Source organism: Festucalex cinctus, chromosome 1, assembly GCF_051991245.1.
Source record: "Festucalex cinctus isolate MCC-2025b chromosome 1, RoL_Fcin_1.0, whole genome shotgun sequence".
NCBI lineage: Eukaryota > Metazoa > Chordata > Actinopteri > Syngnathiformes > Syngnathidae > Festucalex > Festucalex cinctus.
Window position 1 is genome coordinate 1,295,102 of NC_135411.1, and position 24,545 is coordinate 1,319,646.

At 42.8% G+C, this 24,545-nt stretch overlaps 2 protein-coding genes and 1 long non-coding RNA gene across 3 annotated transcripts in view; 2 read left to right on the forward strand and 1 right to left on the reverse strand.

Annotated features, from left to right (window-relative positions):
- Positions 1-24,545, forward strand: part of LOC144009382 (uncharacterized) — a 111,567-nt gene that overhangs the window by 3,832 nt on the left and 83,190 nt on the right. The window lies entirely within an intron of this gene.
- Positions 2,940-4,290, forward strand: LOC144012570 (uncharacterized). Its single transcript, XR_013282145.1, has 3 exons — positions 2,940-3,167; positions 3,526-3,612; positions 3,694-4,290. It is a non-coding gene; the product is annotated as an uncharacterized LOC144012570 (long non-coding RNA).
- Positions 6,916-22,671, reverse strand: LOC144003601 (uncharacterized). The gene is made up of 4 exons (XM_077500030.1): positions 22,658-22,671; positions 20,127-21,147; positions 7,687-9,493; positions 6,916-6,959 (listed from the first exon to the last, which is right to left on the reverse strand). The coding sequence occupies exons 1-4, from the start codon at positions 22,669-22,671 to the stop codon at positions 6,916-6,918; spliced, it is 2,886 nt and encodes a 961-aa protein (XP_077356156.1).

A 24,545-nucleotide genomic window follows, 5' to 3' on the forward strand; every position in this document is an offset into this window, starting at 1 on the left:
ATCCCTGCCTTGCCCTGTTTTTGTTGCCCCCTGCATTTGGGTCCTGCCTCCAACACCCCCACACCTTGACACTAAGTATGTGTGTATGTTTGTGTATATTTACACGCACCCACCTCTGGAGATGGGGAGCGCCGGGCATAGCTCGAAGAGGCTCCATTGTTGAGGCGGCCAATCGGAGCTGCGGCCGTAAGGTGGTCGGTGCCTGTCGCGGCGAGAATCCTCGAACCACCAGTGGTCAGGATGCTGTCAAGCTGAAGAAGGAGTCCTATCGGGCCTTTTTGGCCTGTGGTACTGCGGAGGCAGCTGTCAGTTACCGGCTGGCCAAGCGGAACGCGCCTTCGGCGGTCGCTGAGGCAAAATCTCGGACATGGGAGGAGTTCGTTTGAGGTCATGGAAAATGACTTCCGGACGGCTTCGAGGAAATTCTGGTCCACCATCCGGCGTCTCAGGAGAGGAAAGCAGTTCACTATTAACACTGTGTATAATGGAGATGGTGTGCTGCTGACTTCGACTCGGGACGTCGTGAGTCGGTGGGAAGAATACTTAGAAGATCTCAATTGCACCAAGACGTCTTCCTTTGAGGAAGCAGTCTGGCGAATCTGAGGTGGGCTCTCCTATCTCCGGGGTCAAAGTGACTGAGGTGGTTGGAAATCTCCTCGGTGGCAGGGCCCCGGGGTTGGATGAGATCCGCCCGGAATTCCTAAAGACTCTGAATGTTGTGGGGCTGTGGTGGTTGACCCACCTCTCACGCTCCTTGGTAAATAATTTGCAAAGCTATTGCTCAAGATTTATTTATTTTTTGCATTTTTATATATTTTAGTTTTGGTTTTAAGGTATTTGCAAAGACAAAGGGCAAGGTTAAAATGTTAATTTACAATGATTGTCGCAAACGGAGCCGGGCGAATTTGTCGGCTGCGTGACGTCACTCTCGCGGGTTTTGACAGCCCGTACGTATTTTTATTAGTATTAGTATTAGTAGAAGTAGTAGTAGTATTCACTAACTCACTCACAGACGCTTACATGTGTAAATGAGTGAGTGGGAAAAAAAATCCATGCGTGCTTTCAAATTGCCGCGGGAGTGACGTCACGCAGCCGACAATTTCGCTCTGCCCTGTTTGCGACACGTCAGATTACCTCAAAATGGCGAATCTGAGGTGGGCTCTCCTATCTCAACTTTGATGGCGAATTTTTAAACTGCACATTCACCACAAAAAAATGGAACTTTTTTTTTTTTTTTTTTTTTTTTTTTCATCAATCAAATTTAAACTTTACAATTGTATAATAATACCGAAAAAGGGAATGAGACTTTCGATTCCAACCGCAGCAAAAATGGCGACATCTGCCGATGACTTGATGACAATGCTTGCTCGGAAGCCCCCGGACAATTTCCAGCAGCCAATCGTAACGCAGCGGGGGCGTGTCCTGCCTGACTTCCGCCGCACGTCTACTTTTCCTTCACGTGCTCACTGCCGTGGCCGGCGGCCACATCGCGTTTCATCAGACGTCCTCTGCTAATTCATTCTTTCTTATTTGGTGTTGGACTGAACACACAGGACTCCCATCACCATTTTGAAGGTCTGCGACACCGTTTATTAAATGTCGGCGTGTGTTTAAACTCGTCTCGGTGCGCGTTGATGCTTCTCGGCCGAGTTAGCTTAGCTTAGCTTAGCTTAGCTTAGCTTAGCTTGCTAGCCGCTAACAAAGAGAAGCACACAACACGTGGTCAGGAAGAGACCAAGTGTGAGTTTGTTGGCATTATTGTGCCAAAATGTCGGCGAGAACGACACCAAAGTACGAGGAGGAACTCTTTGGAGTAAAAGAAGAGGACGAGCAACATTTTCACCTGCTGGACGATGTTTGCGAGCAGCCTCGAATTGTGCTACACGCAGCAGGTTTGTACACTTTTTATGACTCTCCCTTGCTACTGTATAGCGTTAAAAAAAATTCACTGCAGTCCGCATTACTGTGCACAGTAATTCAATTCAACTGTTATTTAAAATAGTGAAATAAATTGATTTGATTGGTTGATTCCGGACAGGGGCCGATTATACAGTCATGAGACAGTCATGCCAATGTATCTGACAAGACGTGTGCGATTTTAAGAACACTTAGGTGCACAATAAGACTGTATTAAAACGGTGGTACAATACTACAAATTAATTTTTTTTGTCGGTATACATGTCCCTGTTTCCCATATATATATATATATATATATATATATATTACTAAACAGTCACAGTTTTGTCATGATTACTGCATTATTACATTCCACTGCTGTTGCAACCAGTGTTAATTTTGACAAGAAATTTTAATTTAGTTTAGACTAAGTATTAAAACGGTGGTACAATACTACAATTTTTTTTTTTTGTCGGTATACATAGCCCTGTTTCCCACATACATTTTTTTTTTTTTTTTTTTTACAAAAAAGTCACAGTTTTGTCATGATTACTGCATTATTACATTCAACTGCTGTTGCAACCAGTGTTAATTTTGACAAGAAATTTTAATTTAGTTTTAGTTATAGTCTTTTGACTAAAATTAACAAGTTTGAGTCATAATTTAGTCTTCTGATTGTATTTTAGTTTTGATCCAATTTTAGTCGACTAAATTCACAGTTTAGTCTATTTTCCTTCAGCATACGTTTAAACTTTTATACAGAATATTACAGCACACCTATTTGTGACTTTAGTTTAACACGCAAGACACATTTCATACAATGGTGTCTTTATTGTTTCAATGAATCATGTTCAACTGACAATAGGTCGCTTGCACATCGTAATGCATCATGGGAATTTTTTCTTCGGGCGCCATATTGGGAGTCCGCCGGTTCACAAGGTACACTCGCGAGTTACACGGTAGAGCTTATCAACCTGTCATTTTCGCAGTATTTTCACGATTTTCCGGAAGATCGAAAACAACGATACAGGCAGAAGGTGTCTCTGTGTGGCGGGATTGATCCTAATTACGTCCTGACCAAGGGTGATTTTTTTTTTTTTGACGGAGAAAGCTTGCTGGCCAAATGTGACATCTCTGGACATCTTTCACTACCTCGTGTTGACAACATGCTCCATAACACGCCAACAAATCCCTGGAGGCTTACAATTATTTTGTAAGCGGGTGGATACAGAGTGTAAACTTTAACATCGCATCAGAAGAAACGGTTGCACGTAAGTAAACCACATGGTGTTGGTAATTCTGCACACAAAAATGTTGATTTGTTCTCAGGCTTCCTGTTATTGTGTTTACATGCACAGCTGGGTTTACCTGATGTAGTTTTTCTAATAATTTTATAACAGGCAAATATGGCAGAGCGTATAAGAATAAAAAGTAACTATGCACAGCCTCCCCGTGGCTTAAATTTAATGCTACCCTTTCACTAGTTACATGTTACTTAACTTATTCTAAATGGTTAAGGTTAACCACTCTCAGAGGACGTATTTTTAGTTTCAGTTTCCAGCACAATAAAACGTGTTCATGGTAACTACTGAGCATACTGACAGCTTTTCTTATGATCTCACGGTTAAGGAGGCTGTCACAACACCCAATTTCTGTCTGGTGCCGGATGGCAACAATTCCCATCACTTGTCACGACAACACCAATATTATTACCAGGTATGTATGGTGTCACTTTTTGTAGTTTCTTATTTAATTCTATGTTTCATATTTTCATTACAATGTTTGTAATATTTTCAGATTCAGGCACAGATGAGTTTAACTGGACGGACTTCTGCGACTTTGTGGTGTGGACAAAGTGTGATTGAGCGAGTCCACCCAGATCGCTCGTTTTGGCCAGTTGGAAAAGCCAGAGTTTTTTTTCCCAAAATCCCCTCCTTACCTGAACTGCTCGGGAGAGCATTTACTAGATCAGCAGTGGACTTCCAGTGTTCCTGCTCAGCCTCTGTCACCTACCACTTGCTCATGTACTTCAAAGATGCGGAATAAAGTAGTTTTTTGTGCTGCAGCAGATTGTAAAATCAAATGATATCACTTGAAGTGTGCCAATCTAGACTGCCAAAAGGACAGTGGTTTTGTGACAAGTGTGAAACAAGGATTATTGGGAAAACTGAAACACAGTACTGGTACTTGTCTTACATTAAACAAATTTAAAAGAGAGCAACTTTTTCCTCTGTACATAGCATAATGAAAGTCATTGCGTACCCCATCAACATTACATCATACCGTCATCTCAGGATGGTAGGCACCTGTGCTAAAATAAACTACATTAATTAACAGTTCAATTTTATCCCTGAAATTACTACATCTAATCATTATTCACTTCATTTTTTGTGCTTTTAGAAATAATGGAGATTTATGCCATTACTTTAAGAGGGACCATATTGCACATTGAGTCAAATCCTGTCATTTGTATTATGTATAGCTTTGTAAACAAACCCAACAATAGAATTTGTATAATCGCTGCCTTTATTAGCTCCAAACAAACAGTCGCATGTTGTCCTCCTCCAATGCTTTGATGCTCGGCTTCGTTTCCATCATGTCATTGGCAATCAAGTCGGTGTGGCATGAGATCCCTAAAGAAAAAAATAAATAAAAAAAAATCACAAAAAAATACGGTACCAGTAATAGGTTTAATATAGTACAGTAGTATAGTTTTTTTGTCAGTGTAAAAGAAATGTACACATTTTGTTGCATTTTTTAATGTATGAACATTGCTACAGGCAAATACTTATTTCTATAAACACTTCCAAATGTCTCTAAAATATAAGGTGCGTGTACACACACAAACATAAACACATACATTCACTCATGCATACAATATATCATGTAATGAATTCTGAGTGGCATACCAGAGTCAATGATGTCAGCAGTACTTGAGGGTACAGGTTACTGGAGCCATCTGGCTGCATAACTGCAACAAACTCTCTGCCACTTCGAGTCGTCTTTTCTTTGCTTGTCTCTCCTGTGCACGTTCATATCTTGGCACCGACTGGGCTGAGACATAGATGTTGTAACTTGGGACCCAACTTTAATGTTGGAGCCCAGTCAGGATGATTGGACAGAAAAACGGGCGCAGGGCGACCTGTTAAAATAAACAAATATATAAACAAATAAAATATGGAAAGACTGGTTATTTTACCGCAGTAGGGTGGCCGTGAATAAGTTCTTTAGCATGATGTGTAGGCTACCGGGGGTCTGTTTTCTTGCATCAGCCCCTTCTGTCTCTTTTTTTTCCAAGTTTACATTTTGCCACCAAAAAACATGTTATCGGCATTAAAAGCCCAAGACTAATCAATCAAATTTCAGCAGTAAACACTTTGCACTGGCACTACTTGGGTGAAAATGTTCGATGTTAGCTTTCGGCTAACGTCCGCTAGCCAGCTTGTACTACCGAACTTGCTTGCTCATGAATCCAAAACATAAGCAACTTGCCCATATATGGGCGGTCGAAACGTTAGTAATCCTCATGCATTAAATAAAGGTAAACAAGCTTACCGCTCACAAAGTGATCGCTGCACACACGAGCCCAAAGTAACGACTTCCCTCCGGAGTCCGCACTCCTCTGTCTCCAGGCCCTGGTTCCTAATTATTTTCGGAATTCGGAAGAAAGGCCGACCATTTTCCCCCTTGGCTTTGTTCGAACAGCCAACGATGCAGCAACAATGTACCATTTTAAACGCAGAAAACAAACGTGATAGATACGTGTTAGACCGAATCGCTACGTAAATGGAGGCCACCCAGCATGGCGACTACGAGAAATCCGAGGCGGAAGTGACGACATGTGCAAGCGACCTATTCGAGGCTGCTCGCAAACATCGTCCAGCGGTTGAAAATGTTGCTCGTTCTCTTCTTTGACTCCAAAGAGTTCCTCCTCGTACTTTGGTGTCGTTCTCGCCGACATTTTGGCACAATAATGCCAACAAAGTCACACTCGGTCTTTTCCTGACCACGTGTTATGTGCTTCTCTTTGTTAGCGGCTAGCAAGCTAAGCTAAGCTAAGCTCAGCTAAACTAAGCTAAGCTAAGCTAAGCTAACTAGACTGAGAGCACTGAGCTGGATAGCCGACAGCCCACACAGTACAGAAGACCTGCGGAAGTGCGGCGGAAGTTAAGTCAGGCAGGACACGCCCCCGCTGCGTTATGATTGGTTGCTGGAAACTGTGCGGAGGCTTCAGAGCAAGCATTGTCATCAAGGCATCCACAGATGCCGCCATTTTTTATATATTTTTTGCTGCAGTTCGAAAGTTTCATTCCCTTTTTCAATGTTTTGTTCCCGATATAATTGTAAAGTTTTAAATGGCACCAGTTTATTGAAGTGGATGTGCAGTTTAAAAATTCGCCATCAAAGTTGAACAAGCATTTTGAGGTAAACTGAAAGTTTATTATCTGGGATGAGATTTAAACCACCAAATGTTATGAGTTTAATTACTTGTCTTAGTTAGTAGTAAATGTTTGGTACAGTATCTGATATGTTATTGATATATATATGCAACATTTATTTGTACTGCAAGCAATACAAAAGACTTTTGGCCAGTTTTTCTCATCTGTGGCTCTCACACTTTCCTTCAGCAAAGTTTTGACGCAACACTTACCTTCCAATGAAGGTAAAATGTTCGTGATGACTGATGATGACCAGCCATTGAAGTCAAGGAGGCGGACCTCAGAGCCAAGGAGTAAGTTGAGGGCAGGTACCAACTGACTCCTTATTTGTAGGGAGGGCACTAATGCTGATTGGCTAGGGATGTAAGGTATTGCCACACACTTCCCACCAGGGGGAGCATCATCTCATCAGCGCCACACTCAGAAGTACAAATGCAATTGCATTGTACTGTCGCTTCTCTTAATGTGATCATTTTTGTCGGAACGCCGCCTGTGAGTCGCAGCAGTGGCCGGAAACGGAGCTGGTGTGTGAAGCCCGGAAGTCCAGGTGGCATCTACTCCATTTGATGTGTATTTTGATTTAAAAATGTGATGAAAGGTTGTTTGACGACAAGAACAATTTGCCTGCAGAGGCAAAAGTGCCACATGAACAGAAATGATATTACTACATGCAAAATGAAAGAATCAAAACCAGGTATGGACACAATTTTGTTCTGATGTCATCTGAATATTGTATGCTAATCGTGTCAAAATTGTTACATAGAAAGATAAAATGTGCAAAATGCACTAGCATATGGCGTGTTAGCTAGCACGGAGCTGTGGTGGTTGAGTTAGCAACAAAGAGTAGGACATTTGCGTCAATCATTTCAGTGATAACACTGTTCAACAAAAAATTTTTAATCGCAGATGGCTTTGTGTGTCTGAACGTATTGTCGACGCTTATTTGGGGAAAATTACAAGGTGGCTTTATTTCTATTTCATACACAAGGCAACTCAATGTGCTTCACACAAGCAAATACACAACACCTACAAACATCAACAAACAACCATTAACAAAATTCAGAAGCAAACAAAAATAACTTCCTAAATTACGTACAAAAAAAACATACATTGATATTTAAACACATTAACAGCAAACATTTAATATTTACAGGTTGAGTAGTTTTGAAAGCATTACATTTACACTTTTAAGATGCACTGACACTTTTGCAGCACACCAGTCTCACTTCCCTTCATTTTTTGAAGCTTCAAAGATGGCTGCCATTCTCACCAGCACACTCGTGTCTCTCAGCAAGTTTTTTACAAGAGAATCTTTTAGGATAAACACTGCAACTGAATGGTTCCTTCCCACCATGTGTTCTTGTGTGCTTTCTTAAATTTGACATGGAAGAGAAGCTTTTTCCACAATCTGAGCAGGAATACGGTTTCTCTCCAGTGTGTGTTTTTGCATGTGCTGTTAAAGAATTGGTGGAAGCGAAGCTTTTCACACATTTTGTGCATGAATATGGTTTCTGTCCCGTGTGTGTTCTTATGTGGCTTCTTAATTCAGGTTTGGCAGGGAAGCTTTTGCCACAGTTTGAGCAAGAAAAAGGTTTCTTGCCAGTGTGTCTTCTTGTATGTATCGTTAATTCTGACTTCCGGGAGAAGCTTTTGCCACAGTCTGAGCAAGTAAAAGGTTTTTCCCCAGTGTGTGTTCTTGAATGTAATGTTAAATATGACTTCTGAAAAAAGCTTTTGCCACAGTGGGTACAAGCAAAAAGTTTTTCCCCAGTGTGTGTTCTTGAATGTAATGTTAAATTTGACTTCTGAGAGAAGCTTTTGCCACAATCTGAGCAAGAAAAAGGTTTCTCGACACTATGGATTCTTTTGTGTGTTGTTAAATATGACTTGCAAGAGAAGCTTTTGCCACAATCCAAGCAAGAAAAAGGTTTTTCCCCAGTGTGTGTTCTTGAATGTAATGTTAAATGTGACTTCAGAAAGAAGCTTTTGCCACAATCTGAGCAAGAAAAAGTTTTTTCCCCAGTGTGTGTTCTTGTATGTGTTGTTAAATTTGACTTCGAAGAGAAGCTTTTGCCACAATCTGCGCAAGAAAAAGGTTTTTCCCCAGTGTGTGTTCTTGAATGTAATGTTAAATGTGACTTCAGAAAGAAGCTTTTGCCACAGTCGGAGCAAGTAAAAGGTTTTTCCCCAGTGTGTGTTCTTGAATGTAATGTTAAATGTGACTTCTGAAAAAAGCTTTTGCCACAGTGGGTACAAGCAAAAAGTTTTTCCCCAGTGTGTGTTCTTGAATGTAATGTTAAATTTGACTTCTGAGAGAAGCTTTTGCCACAATCTGAGCAAGAAAAAGGTTTCTCGACACTATGGATTCTTTTATGTGTTGTTAAATATGACTTGCAAGAGAAGCTTTTGCCACAATCCAAGCAAGAAAAAGGTTTTTCCCCAGTGTGTGTTCTTGAATGTAATGTTAAATGTGACTTCAGAAAGAAGCTTTTGCCACAATCTGAGCAAGAAAAAGGTTTTTCCCCAGTGTGTGTTCTTGTATGTGTTGTTAAATTTGACTTCGAAGAGAAGCTTTTGCCACAATCTGAGCAAGAAAAAGGTTTTTCCCCAGTGTGTGTTCTTGAATGTAATGTTAAACGTGACTTCAGAAAGAAGCTTTTGCCACAATCTGAGCAAGAAAAAGGTTTCTTGCCAGTGTGTCTTCTTGTATGTATCATTAATTCTGACTTCTGAAAGAAGCTTTTGCCACAATCTAAACAAGAAAAAGGTTTTTCCCCAGTGTGTCTTCTTGTATGTTTTGTTAAATCTGACTTCCGAGAGAAGCTTTTGCCACAATCTAAACAAGAAAAAGGTTTTTCCCCAGTGTGTCTTCTTGTATGTGTTGTTAAATCTGACTTCCAAGAGAAGCTTTTGCCACAATCTAAACAAGAAAAAGGTTTTTCCTCAGTGTGTCTTCTCAAGTGAATTTTCAAACTTCCTTTTGAACCCAATGTTTTCCCACAGTGAGAACATTCGCAGGATTTGTCGTCAGTGTGACACGACCTGTCATCAGCAGCGTGTTCATCATTACCATGCAGATTATCATCATTATCATCATGAGAAGAAAGGGACCTTATGTCATCACTTTTTGCTTTTGATGATCCCCAGTGGTCTGCATCACTTTCTGGAATCATGTTTTGAGGATTTAAGATCCTGTTTGGAGGCTCCGCCCCTCTGCCCTCCTCACTCTCACCCTTGACTTCATCTTCACTCTTTAAAGGGGCGAAGGTCATTGGTGACTTGGTGACGTCATCCTCAACCTCCTCCTCTTTGACACGAACGGGCTTTTCTTCCTCTTCGATGTAAGGATGTTCTTCCTCCTCTTTAACATTCGGAGGCTTCATGTCCTCTTGGTCAGGACGAAGATATTTCTCAGCGACGTCTGCAGGACACAAGAAGACAAACACACATTTGGGTTGGTCAAGTCAAATTTCAAGCGTGAGATGATGTGCATTATTGTTTCTACAGTGCACCTCGACTTGGGGCCACCGCACACTCGGATTGGCCCATCCAAAAAAACAAAAAGAAAAAGGAAAAAAAGTATTGGCCTTGTTGAAAATCTGACAGCCGATATAAGGTCAAATCAAAAACCATTTTAATCTCTATTGATTCAAGTCGACTAAATTGAGTTGAGTTGATATTATCCATCCGCATACATTTCAACTTTTACATAGAAAATTAAAACACCTATTTGTAACCATAGTTAGGCTGGAAGACCCCTACTTCCACATGATTCATCCCATTCTCATCTTTCCAATTTAAACATATTCCAAATATTCACGCCTTACCCACAATTCCCGATTTTGTACCCAATTTTTCCTCATGCATTCTTAATGGAAGATTCAAAATTTCCTTCCACATTTTTCATCCGATTCACTTTGTTCCAACTTCAATATATTCCACCAATTCACACCATGAGCTCTTCTTTTTCACTTCCAAAATTAACGCCTTACCACAATTCCCTATTTTGTACCCTACCTCTCCCTACATTCTACATTTCCTTCCACATTCTTCATCCAATTCACCACATTCCAACTTCAATGTAGTCCACCAATTCTCCATCTTTTTTTAGTTCCAAAATTCACGCCTTAACCACAATTTCCTATTTTGTACCCTACGCCTGCCCTCAGCGGAAGTCATCTTGGCCAATTGATTAGTTACGTCCAAGAGTCTCACTAGGGGTGGCGGCCATCTTGGCCAATTGATTTGGTACACCAGGGATTCTCGCCAGGAAATGCCCCGGCTTGAATAGGAAGTGACCTGATTTCAACAGGAAGTGACTTGTTTTCAACAGGAATGACCCGGAAGTGACCTGATTTCAACAGGAAGTGACCCGGAAATGGCCTAAAATCAACAGAAAATGACCCAGAAGTGGCATCAAATCAACAGGAAGCAACACGATTTCAACAGGAAGTGACCTGATTTCAATAGGAAGTGACCCGGAAATGGCATAAAATGAACAGGAAGTGACAATTTCAATAGAAAGTGACCTGATTTCAATAGGAAGTGACCTGAAATCAACAGGAAGTGACACAATTTCAACAGAAAGTGACCTGATTTCAATAGGAAGTGACCTGAAATCAACCGGAACTGATTTGTTTTCAACAGGAAGTGACCTGATTTCAATAGGAAGTGACCTGGAAGTGACCCGATTTCAACAGGAAGTGACCTACCAATAGGAAGTAATCCAATTTCAACAGGAAGTGGCCCGATTTCAACAGGAGGTGACCTATCAATAGGAAGTAGTCCAATTTCAACAGAAAGTGACCCTTACTCCATTGCTTATTCCAGTCCTCAATCTCTCCTCCATTGCTGATTCAATTTGTCACTCCTTACACCATTGCTACTCGATTCTACGCTCCTTACTTCATTGCTTACTTAATTCTTCTCTCTTGACTCCATTGCTTCCTCAATTACTTGCTCCTTCCTACATTGCTCACTCGACTTCTTTGTTGTTGTCTTGTTAATTTGTTTCTTGCTAATTTATTTTCATTTGTGTGCTATTTTTATTCCTTCAACCGCTTCTATATTTCTGTATAAATTCAAACCATTCCAAATTTAGCATGTTCAGGTCATTCCAGTTCACTGTATAGCATTCCAGGTCATTCAATATTCTTCCTAATTGTAGCCAATATTTGCTGCATATCGTAACAAAAGTACAGAAGTAATAATAGGCTAGGTGTCAGAAGAGTAAGGTCCGGCTCGGGAAGAGAGGAGGCAGAGACTAAAACTTGTGTTTGGTAATTTCACCATGTATTAAATTACAGCGTGAACAACAACAACCCTAGTGGATAGGACAAATATACACATATGTACAAGAGACAAAATGAATGGCCATTCAATGAAAGTAATAAATTTTCAATCATTTACCATGGGGGAACAAAATAAAGAAAAGAAGGGAAAAGAAAGAAACAACTCTTTATCGAGGCACGGATTGAACTATCTGATTGATAATTTCCAAAGTTCTGCAATATGAAGTTCATTTATTGGCAATCGCACAGTCACAGTTCACTTGCGCAAAAACGTAGTCACAGTTCATGCAACCAGCAATATAGTGATCCAATTGTCCAGCAACCGAGGTGTATGAGTGAATGTGAGTAACTGAGAGAATGAATCCGGGGGGGTTGCAGATCAGAGTGCAAGTGATGGAAATGTGCAGGGTCGGCTACGAGAGCCTCCTACCAGCCCGAACAGAGCAGGTGGCCTGGCCTGTATGAAACAGGACCATCTTAATATTCTTTGTGTATACAAATAAGAAACTACATTGCATAAATAACACTAACAGCATTATCAATCCAAAAGTTCCAATCCATCATCAATATTGTACAATATAAATCTATTAGACATGTCAATCAATTTATCAAAACTAATGTACTATATGAAAGTGCTAAAGTTGTGCAAAATTAGCAATAGCAGCATTAAATGTAATTCACAAGAATAATATATTCTAATGAAGATGTATAAAACCTACACAATTCAAGTACATCCAAATATCAAAAAGAACAACTTCATTTAGTAAAATACTGTTCAGTATTATTACATTTCAAACAATCAAATCTGGGTAAAACGCCACATTGTACATAAAATACGAGCTAACAGTGAATAATCAGTACCATTAATCACTTCATTCAATCGTTTGAGAACCATGTCAAAGCGCCACAGAAATGGCTCATGTTAAGACATGACTCACCAATTGGACTTTTCAAACAACCGCGGCGGTGAAACAATGCAGTCCGGTGCTGGCAGTCGGCTCTACAAGTCAATAAGTAGGCGTTTAAGTTTCAACATAACAACTATATTCAAGATAGAGCTTTCTAAAAAACCCACCTCGATCCATAACAAACATTTCCACACGCGTTGCCTGGCTCCTTCCCACTACTGACCATAAGCGGCTTTTATTGGTGGTACGTGCGGTCACATGACAGAGCGCGGCAATACATCAAAGATCATTTATAAAGGCAAGAGCGTACACTCAACAGGTCGTCTTGGTACTCTTGTTACATAATCATTCCACAGGTTTTTATTCACCCTTCCTGCATTCACCCGTACTTTCTCCAGAAATTGCATTTTCTAATATCACTTAGTTTTCATTGAAATAAAAAGTGCATAATTGCTTGAGATTAATCTTATAGCTGCACAATGAAATAAATAATATGAAATAAATTCACGAAATTACATTAAACAAAGTGCAGTGGCACTGAACAGTGTCTGAGTGGTCCTTTTCTCCAACACACGTTTCCTTCCTTCTGGTTGGATTGTGTGAATTTTCGTCACTGTATTGTTTTCGAAATTCGTTTTAGTCATTGAGAAAATTGTCAAGCAATTTAATTATAGTCTATTAGTGTTGTTCCGATACCGATACTGGTCTCGGGAGAGGCCCAGAGTACTAACAAGTAACATGCCGATACCATTATTTCTGACACTAATATTGGACATTTGGTCCAACATTTTGTTTCTTGCGTGTGCACGACATTCGCTGATGTGTGACATGTTCACTGCATGCCGAGCCAAGATATCCTATTGGCCCTTGAATGTTCTGAACCAATGGTAGGGCAGTTTTTTCAATTTTCATGTTGGAAAAAAACCCATTGGTATCGGTACGGTACCAGCATCGATACGAAAAAACTGGGTATTGGAATCGGGGACCAAAAAATAAAGGGTATCGCAACAACACTAGTCTCAATGAATGGCTTCTACTTTAGTTTTGAATTTTCGCATGAAAAAAAAATGTTCGTAACAAAAAATTTTGTCGACGAAATTATTACTGCTCACATGCTGGAAGCACAGGATGACGTGGCACACGGACTATTTTAACCAGGTCAAGAACCCCTCGTCAAATCATAATGGTTCGGCAACGATCTCCAACGAGGACTACTAACTTTTTGTATTCGTGTAAAAGACGGATAATCAGACGCATTCACGAGCGGGACGTCAACCAGGTTCCCGGAGGGGAACATGGGTACGCGGAGTCGACTGTGTTTCGCAACCGCATATAACCGTTGAATTTAACTCATTAATTTACCTAAATTAAGCGCAACCGCTTCATTCCATTTTCACGTGTCGTCTTGTGCGCAGTTCGCATATATGCCCAAATAAACTTGGCCCTGATTTGCAAAACGGAATCGATTGTCATTGACTCCCGTCTTCGTGAATGCTACAGTTGCAACCAGTGATATTTTTGTCGCCGAAAAATTTACATCATAATTTTCGTGACCAATTGTTTTTCCTGACGAAAATTAAATGAAAACTAAAATAGAAGCCATTCGTTCAGACAATAACTATGATTAAAATTGACTGACAATTTCGTCAATGACTAAAATGAAAACAACACAGTCGTGAAAATTCACACAATTCAATCAGAATGAATGAGAAAAGAACCACTCAGAAAATGTTGTGTTCACTGCACTTTAACTCAACTCAACTTTATTTATAAAGCGCTCTAAGAACAGGCATTGCTGTATACAAAGTGTTGTACATAAACATAAATTGTGCAGCTGTAAGATTAATCTCAAGCAATTTAATTATACACTTTTTCTTATTCAGGTGAAAAGTTACATTATTGTCAGTTGAACATGATTCATTGAAACAATAAAGACACCATTGTATGAAATGTGTCTTGCGTGTTAAACTACAGTCACAAATAGGTGTGCTATAATTTTCTGTATAAAAGTTTAAACGTATGCTGAAGGAAAATAGACTAAACTGTGAATTTAGTCGACTAAAATTGGATCAAAACTAAAACACAATCAGAAGACTAAATTATGACTGAAACTTGTTAATTTTTGTCAAAAGACTATAACTAAAACTAAATTAAAATTTCTTGTCAAAATTAACACTGGTTGCAACAGCAGTGGAATGTAATAATGCAGTAATCATGACAAAACTGTGACTGTTTTGTTTAAAAAAAAAAAAAAAGTATATCGACAAAATTTTTTTTTTATTTGCAGTATTGTACCACCGTTTTAATACAGTCTTATTGTGCACCTAAGTGTTCTTAAAATCGCACACGTCTTGTCAGATACATTGGTATGACTGTCTCATGACTGTATAATCGGCCCCTGTCCGGAATCAACCAATCAAATCAATTTATTTCACTCTTTAAAATAACAGTTGAATTTAATTACTGTGTACAGTAATGAGGACTGCAGTGATTTTTTTTAACGCTATATAGTAGTGCTAAGCAAGGGAGAGTAATAACAAGTGTACAAACCTGCTGCGTGTACCACAATTCGAGGCTGCTCGCAAACATCGTCCAGCGGTTGAAAATGTTGCTCGTTCTCTTCTTTGACTCCAAAGAGTTCCTCCTCGTCCTTTGGTGTCGATCTCGCAGACATTTTGGCACAATAATGCCAACAAAGTCACACTTGGTCTCTTCCTGACCACGTGTTATGTGCTTCTCTTTGTTCGCGGCTAGCAAGCTAAGCTAAGCTAAGCTAAGCTAACTTGGCCGAGAAGCATCAACGCGCACCGAGACGAGTTTAAACACACGCCGACATTTAATAAATGGTGTCGCAGACCTTCAAAATGGTGATGGGAGTCCTGTGTGTTCAGTCCAACACCAAATAAGAAAGAATGAATTAGCAGAGGACGTCTGATGAAACGCGATGTGGCCGCCGGCCACGGCAGTGAGCACGTGAAGAAACGAACGGAGACGTGCGGCGGAAGTCAGGCAGGACACGCCCCCGCTGCGTTACGATTGGCTGCTGGAAATTGTCCGGGGGCTTCAGAGCAAGCAATGCCATCAAGTCATCGGCAGATGTCGCCATTTTTGCTGCAGTTGGAATCGAAAGTCTCATTTCCTTTTTCAGTATTTTGATCCCGATATAATTGTAAAGTTTAAATGCCCGTTTAAATTTGATTTATTAAAAAAAAAAAAAAAAAAAAAAAAAAAAAAAGAGTTCCATTTTTTTGTGGTGAATGTGCAGTTTAAAAATTCGCCATCAAAGTTGAACAAGCATGTTGAGGTAAACTGAATGTTTATTATCAGGGATGAGATTTAATCACCAAATGTTCTGAGTTTAAAGGCCCAGTCTGCCGGTTTCACTCAGGAAAATGCACTTTTTAAATGCAGGATTGAAACAAACAAACTACTTGTCAATTTACAGATCTGGGCTTCTCTTAATTTCTGGGGGTGATTTTGTCCTATAAACCCCCACCGCCGCAGCCCAACCCCACCTGTATTTTGCAAAAAAAAACAAACAGTGTTAACACCCCTCCAGCCAATCACAGAGCAGGGGGGGGGTGTCGCAAACGGGGCAGAGCGAAATAGTCGGCTGCGTGACGTCACTCCCGCGACAATTTGAAAGCACACACGGATTTTATTTTTCACTCACTCATTCACACGTTAGCTTCTGTGAGTGAGTGAGTGAAAAAAAAAATAATACGTGCATGCTGTCAAAATCCACGAGAGTGACGTCACGCAGCCGACAAATTCTCCCGGCATCTTTAAATTAACATTTTAACCTTGCCCTTTGTCTTTGTAAATACCTTAAAACCAAACTAAAATATATAAAAATGCAAAAAATAAATACATCTTGAGCAATAGCGTTGTAAATTATTTACCAAGGAGCGTTAGAGGCGTGTCAACCACGACAGCCCCACAACATCCAGAGTCTTTAGGAACTACGGGCGGATCTCATCCACCCTCAGGGCCCTGCCACCGAGGAGATTTCCAACCACCTCAGTGACTTTGAACCCAGAGATGTTACGTATGGGGTATGGATGGACCCAAAAGTGGAGGAAACAGGCAGGAAGAGCAAGTGGAAGAACGACGTAAGGAACTTTATTGACTATGACGGGGAAGGACTGGACGAGACTGAAGGGAAGGACACTGGGCTGGACGTGGACACAGATCATGGCGGAGACTTGGCGTGGCGTGATGCAGAGACTTGGCGTGGCGTGATGCAGAGACTTGGCGTGGCGTGATGCAGAGACTTGGCGTGGCGTGATGCAGAGACTTGGTGTGGCGTGATGCAGAGACTTGGCGTGGCGTGAGGCAGAGACTTGGCGTGGCGTGAGGCAGAGACTTGACGTGGCGTGAGGCAGAGACTTGGCGTGGCGTGAGGCAGAGACTTGGCGTGGCGTGAGGCAGAGACTTGGCGTGGCAGACTTGGAAGACTTGGCGTGGCAGACTTGGCGTGGCAGACTTGGCGTGGAAGACTTGGCGTGGAAGGCTTGGCGTGGAAGACTTGGCGTGGAAGACAGCAGACTTGGCGTGGAAGACTTAGCAGGGAAGACTTGGCGTAGAAGACTTGAACTTGGCAATAACAGACTTGGTAGACTTGGCCATAAGGACTTGGTAGACTTGGTAATAAAGACACCACGGTGACCAGACATGCAGACATTCAACCATCAACCATCAACCATCAAACATCCCAACAAACAATGCTCCCACACCCGTGTGGGACAAACACCACTCCCTTATACAAACACTAATGACAATAACAGGACACACCTGGGAGACACAGCAGGGAGGGGGAACCAATCAGCAATACACACCAGGAAGGGAAGACACAAGCAGGTGGACCAGGTAAACCATAACGAGACTGGGGAAGAAGACAGGAACACCAGACAACCAACACTCACCAAAATAAAACAAAAACCCAAACCAACTGAAACGTGACAAGAGATAGGAGAGTCCACCTCAGATTCGCCAGACTGCTTCCTCAAAGGAAGACGTGTTGGTGCAATTGAGATCTTCGAAGTATTCCCCCCACCGACTCACGACGCCCCGAGTCGAAGTCAGCAGCACACCATCTCCATTATACACAGTGTTAATAGTGAACTGCTTTCCTCTCATGAGACGCCGGATGGTGGACCAGAATTTCCTCAAAGCCGTCCAGAAGTCATTTTCCATGGCCTCAAACGAACTCCTCCCATGTCCGAGTTTTTGCCTCAGCAACCGCCGAAGCCGCGTTCCGCTTGGCCAGTCGGTAACTGTCAGCTGCCTCCGCAGTACTACAGGCCAAAAAGGCCCGATAGGACTCCTTCTTCAGCTTGCCGGCATGCCTTACTGCTCGTGGTTCGAGGATTGTCGCTGTGACAGGCACCGACTACCTTATGGCCGCAGCTCCGATCGGCTGCCTCAACAATGGAGGCGCGGAACATAGCCACCTCGGAACCCTCTCCTCCCCCGGGACAAGGGAGAAGTTCTGCCAGAGGGAGAAACTCTTTCTGACAGGGGATTCCGCCAGACGTTCCCAGCAAACCCTCACAATACGTTTGGGTCCGCCAGGTCGGACCGGCATCTTCCCCCACCCTTGGAGCCAACACACTACCAGGTGGTGATATGTTGACAGCTCCGCCCTTCTCTTCACCTGAGTGTCCAAAACATGCGGCCACAAATCCAATGACACGACTACCAAGTCGATCATGGAACTCCTAGCCGAGGGTGTCCTGGTGCCAAGTACACATATGGACATCCCTATGCTTGAACATGGTGTTCGTTATGGACAATCCGTGATGAGCACAGAAGTCCAATCGCAAAACACCACTCGGGTTCTGACCGGGAGGGCTGTTCCTCAAAATCACATCCCTCCATGTCTCACTGTCATTGCCCACGTGAGCATTGAAGTCCCCGGGAAAGCACTGTCCAGCACACCCTCTCGGGACTCCAAAAAGTGTGGGTACTCTGAACTGCTGTTTGGTGCATATGCACAAACAACAGTCAGGACCCGTCACCCCACCTGAAGGCGGAGGCAGGCTACCCTCTCATCTACCGGGGTGTACCCCAATGTACTGGCGCTGAGCCGGGGGCCAATAAGACTGCCCACACCTGCTCGGCGCCTCTCACCATGGGCAACTCCAGAGTGGAAGAGAGTCCAACCCCTCTCGAGAGGACTGGTACCAGAGCCCAAGCCGTGTGTGGAGGAGAGTCCGACTATGTCTCGTCGGAACTTCTCTGCCTCACACACCAGCTCAGGCTCCTTCCCTGCCAGAGAGGTGACATTCCATGTCCCAAGAGCCAGCTTCTGCAGCTGGGGGTCGGTCCGCCAAGGTCTACTCCCTTGGCTGCTACCCAGCCTCCACTGCACCCGACCCCTGTGGCCCCTCCCCCTGTGAGCCCATGGGAAGGTGATACAGTATCTGATATATTATTGATATATATATGCAACATTTATTTGTACTGCAAGTAATACAAATGACTTTTGGCCCGTTTTTCTCATCTGTGGCTCTCACACTTTCCTTCAGCAAAGTTTTGACGCAACACTTACCTTCCAATGAAGGTAAAATGTTCGTGATGACTGATGATGACAAGCCATTGAAGTCAAGGAGGCGGACCTCAGAGCCAAGGAGTAAGTTGAGGGCAGGTACCAACTGACTCCTTGTGTCGGGAGGGCACTAATGCTGATTGGCTAGGGATGTAAGGTATTGCCACACACTTCCCACCAGGGGGAGCATCATCTCATCAGCGCCACACTCAGAAGTACAAATGCAATTGCGTTGTACTGTCGCTTCTCTTAATGTGATCATTTTTGTCGGAACGCCGCCTGTGAGTCGCAGCAGTGGCCGGAAACGGAGCTGGTGTGTGAAGCCCGGAAGTCCAGGTGGCATCTACTCCATTTGATGTGTATTTTGATTTCAAAATGTGATGAAAGGTTGTTTGACGACAAGAACAATCTGCCTGCAGAGGCAAAAGTGCCACATGAACAGAAATTATATTCAATCAAAACCAGGTATGGACACAATTTTGTTCTGATGTCATCTGAATATTGTATGCTAATCGTGTCAAAATTGTTACATAGAAAGATAAAATGTGCAAAATGCACTAGCATATGGCGTGTTAGCTAGCACGGAGCTGTGGTGGTTGAGTTAGCAACAAAGAGTAGGACATTTGCGTCAATCATTTCAGTGATAACATTGTTCCACAAAAAATTTTAATCGCAGATGGCTTTGTGTGTCTGAACGTATTGTCGACGCTTATTTGGGGAAAATTGCAAGGTGGCTTTATTTCTATTTCATGCACAAGGCAAATCAATGTGCTTCACACAAGCAAATACACAACACGTACAAACATCAACAAACAACCATTAACAACATTCAGAAGCAAACAAAAATAACTTCCTAAATTACGTACAAAAAAAAACATACATTGACATTGACATTTAAACACATTAACAGCAAACATTTAATATTTACAGGTTGAGTAGATTTGAAAGCATTACATTTACACTTTTAAGATGCATTGACACTTTTACAGCACACCAGTCTCACTTCCCTTCATTTTTTGAAGCTTCAAAGATGGCTGCTATTCTCACCAGCACACTTGTGTCTCTCAGCAAGCTTTTTACAAGAGAATCTTTTAGCACAAACACTGCAACTGAATGGTTCCTTCCCACCATGTGTTCTTGTGTGCTTTCTTAAATTTGTAATGGAAGAGAAGCTTTTTCCACAATCTGAGCAGGAATACGGTTTCTCTCCAGTGTGTGTTTTTGCATGTGCTGTTAAAGAATTGGTGGAAGCGAAGCTTTTCACACATTTTTTGCATGAATATGGTTTCTGTCCCGTGTGTGTTCTTATGTGGCTTCTTAATTCAGGTTTGGCAGGGAAGCTTTTGCCACAGTCTGAGCAAGAAAAAGGTTTCTTGCCAGTGTGTCTTCTTGTATGTGTTGTTAAATTTGACTTCGAAGAGAAGCTTTTGCCACAATCTGAGCAAGAAAAAGGTTTTTCCCCAGTGTGTCTTCTTGTATGTGTTGTTAAATGTGACTTCCGAAAGAAGCTTTTGCCACAGTGGGTACAAGCAAAAAGTTTTTCCCCAGTGTGTGTTCTTGAATGTAATGTTAAATGTGACTTCCGAGAGAAGCTTTTGCCACAATCTGAGCAAGAAAAAGGTTTTTCCCCAGTGTGTCTTCTTGTATGTGTTGTTAAATCTGACTTGTCAGAGAAGCTTTTGCCACAATCTAAACAAGAAAAAGGTTTTTCCCCAGTGTGTCTTCTTGTATGTTTTGTTAAATCTGACTTCCAAGAGAAGCTTTTGCCACAATCTAAACAAGAAAAAGGTTTTTCCCCAGTGTGTGTTCTTGAATGTAATGTTAAATGTGACTTCCGAGAGAAGCTTTTGCCACAATCTGAACAAGAAAAAGGTTTTTCCCCAGTGTGTCTTCTTGTATGTATTGTTAAATCTGACTTGTCAGAGAAGCTTTTGCCACAATCTAAACAAGAAAAAGGTTTTTCCCCAGTGTGTCTTCTCAAGTGAATTTTCAAACTTCCTTTTGAACTCAATGTTTTCCCACAGTGAGAACATTCGCAGGATTTGTCGTCAGTGTGACACGATCTATCATCAGCAGCATGTTCATCATTACCATGCAGATTATCATCATTATCATCATCATCATGAGAAGAAAGGGACCTTATGTCATCACTTTTTATTTTTGATGATCCCCAGTGGTCTGCATCACTTTCTGGAATCATGTTTTGAGGATTTAAGATCCTGTTTGGAGGCTCCGCCCCTCTGCCCTCCTCACTCTCACCCTTGACTTCATCTTCACTCTTTAAAGGGGCGAAGGTCATTGGTGACTTGGTGACGTCATCCTCAACCTCCTCCTCTTTGACACGAACGGGCTTTTCTTCCTCTTCGATGTAAGGATGTTCTTCCTCCTCTTTAACATTCGGAGGCTTCATGTCCTCTTGGTCAGGACGAAGATATTTCTCAGCGACGTCTGCAGGACACAAGAACACAAACACACATTTGGTTTGGTCAAGTCAAATTTCAAGCGTGAGATGATGTGCATTATTGTTTCTACAGTGCACCTCGACTTGGGGCCACCGCACACTCGGATTGGCCCATCCAAAAAACAAAACAAAAAGAAAAAGGAAAAAAAAAGTATTGGCCTTGTTAAAAATCTGACAGCCGATATAAGGTCAAATCTAAAACTATTTTAATCTCTCTCTATTGATTGAAGTCGACTAAATTGAGTTGAGTTGATATTGTCCATCCGCATACATTTCAACTTTTACATAGAAAATTAAAACACCTATTTGTAACCATAGTTAGGCTGGAAGACCCCTACTTCCACATGATTCATCCCATTCTCATCTTTCCAATTTAAACATATTCCAAATATTCACGCCTTACCCACAATTCCCCATTTTGTACCCAATTTTTCCTCATGCATTCTTCATGGAAGATTCAAAATTTCCTTCCACATTTTTCATCCAATTTACTTCATTCCAACGTCAATATATTCCACCAAATCATACCACGAGCTCTTTTCCTGTTCCAAAATTCACGCCTTACTCGCAATTCCCGATTTCGTACACGTTTTTTCCAATGTATTCATAATGGGAGATTCTACATTTCACATTTACTTCCACATTTTTCATCCGATTCACTTTGTTCCAACTTCAATATATTCCACCAATTCACACCATGAGCTCTTCTTTTTCACTTCCAAAATTAACGTCTTACCACAAGTCCCCATTTTGTACCCTACCTCTCCCTCCATTCTACATTTCACATTTACTTCCACATTCTTCATCCAATTCACTACATTCCAACTTCAATGTAGTCCACCAATTCTCCATCTTTAAAAGGCGCTTTCACACCAAAAAGCCCATGAACTTTGAGTTCATGGTAGAGTCAGTTCCGGGTCCGAAGAACTTGTGAGCGGCCCACGAGTTTGCGTTCACACAGCATGAAAGCGGGCAGGGTAGCTTATTCAAATGAGACTGATGACGTATGTCAGGTGGGAGGAAAAAAAACAGCACTACCCCGCCTGTCCAGCAAGTGGCGGTACCGGTAAAACCGAATGACAAACAAGCAGGGTGACGTTGAAAAACGCGACCTTGGACCCTCCATCGCCATTTGTTGTGATACACATTGGTAACTTTTAACATAATGTGATTAAAGTGAAGCGTGTTTCCGCGCGCGTCGGTCTTGTTTGTGGATATCTTGCCGTGACGCGCGCTTTCATGAACTCGGCAATCGCTGGAAACTGGTGTTACCAGCCTAAGTTATCGTGCAATTCACGGCAAAATAGGGCTTGATGGCGATTTGCTGTTCACGCTAAATCTACGCTTCGTAATTCATAATATCGTTGGAGCTGGATGTATTGTTAGTCTGTCCACTTGTTGCTTTTTGCTTTAAAAAAAAAAAAAAAAAAAAAAAAGACCGATCCAAAGTGTTGAAATGGCTTGCTTTCTTTGACAATGCACAAATGATAGGACAGACGTGCCGGGATTTAGGGAAAAGTTATTAATTTGGGAAGTGTTAGATTGCCACCTCAAGCTAGTGGTTTATTATAGGGCCACACATATAGGTGCATATTCTGCTATTTTAAGATGTTCTGGTATCATGTCATCTTAAAATAGCAGAATATGCACCTATATGTGTGGCCCTATAATAAACCACTAGCTTGAGGTGGCAATCTAACACTTCCCACACTTCCGTTTTTAAGATGTTCTGGTATCATGTCCCCCTCCGTGAGCCGGCACCTTAACGTGGTGGAGGGGTTTGCGTGTCCCAATGATCCTAGGAGCTATGTTGTCTGGGGCTTTATGCCCCTGGCAGGGTCACCCATGGCAAACAGGTCCTAGGTGAGGGGCCAGACTAAGAACGGCTCAGAAGACCCTTATGATGGAAAAGAACTTTGGAGACGCGTTTCCCTTGCCCGGACGCGGGTCACCGGGGCCCCCCTCTGGAGCCAGGCCTGGAGGCGGGGCTCGCTGGCGAGCACCTGGTGGCCGGGCCTGCACCCATGGGGCCCGGCCGGGCACAGCCCGAAGAGGCAACGTGGGTCCCCCTTCCCACGGGTTCACCACCGGTGGGAGGGGCCAAAGGGGTCGGGTTTAGTGTAGGCTGGGTGGCAGCCAAGGGAGGAGACGTTGGCGGACCGACCCCCGGCTACAGAAGCTGGCTTTGGGACATGGAATGTCACCTCTCTGGCAGGGAAGGAGCCCGAGGTGGTGTGCGAGGCCGAGAAGTTCCGACTAGACATAGTCGGACTCGCCTCCACACACGGCTTGGGCTCTGGTACCAGTCCTCTTGAGAGGGGTTGGATTCTCTTCCACTCTGGAGTTGCCCACAGTGTGAGGCGCAGAGCAGGTGTGGGCATACTTATTGCCCCCCGGCTCGGCGCTTGTACGTTGGGGTTTACCCCGGTGGACGAGAGGGTAGCCTCCCTCCGCCTTCGGATGGGGGGACGGGTCCTGACTGTTGTTTGTGCATATGCACCAAACAGCAGCTCAGAGTACCCACCCTTTTTGGAGTCCTTGGAGGGTGTGCTGGAGAGCGCTCCCTCTGGGGACTCCCTCGTCCTGCTGGGGGACTTCAACGCTCACGTGGGGAATGACAGTGAGACCTGGAGGGGCGTGATTGGGAGGAACGGCCCCCCTGATCGGAACCCGAGCGGTGTTCTGTTATTGGACTTCTGTGCTCGTCACGGTTTGTCCATAACGAACACCATGTTCAAGCATAAGGGTGTCCATATGTGCACTTGGCACCAGGACACCCTAGGCCGCAGTCCGATGATCGACTTTGTAGTCGTGTCATCGGATTTGCGGCCGCATGTTTTGGACACTCGGGTGAAGAGAGGGGCGGAGCTGTCAACTGATCACCACCTGGTGGTGTGTTGGCTCCGATGGTGGGGGAAGATGCCGGTCCGACCTGGCAGACCCAAACGTATTGTGAGGGTTTGCTGGGAACGTCTGGCGGAATCCCCTGTCAGAAAGAGT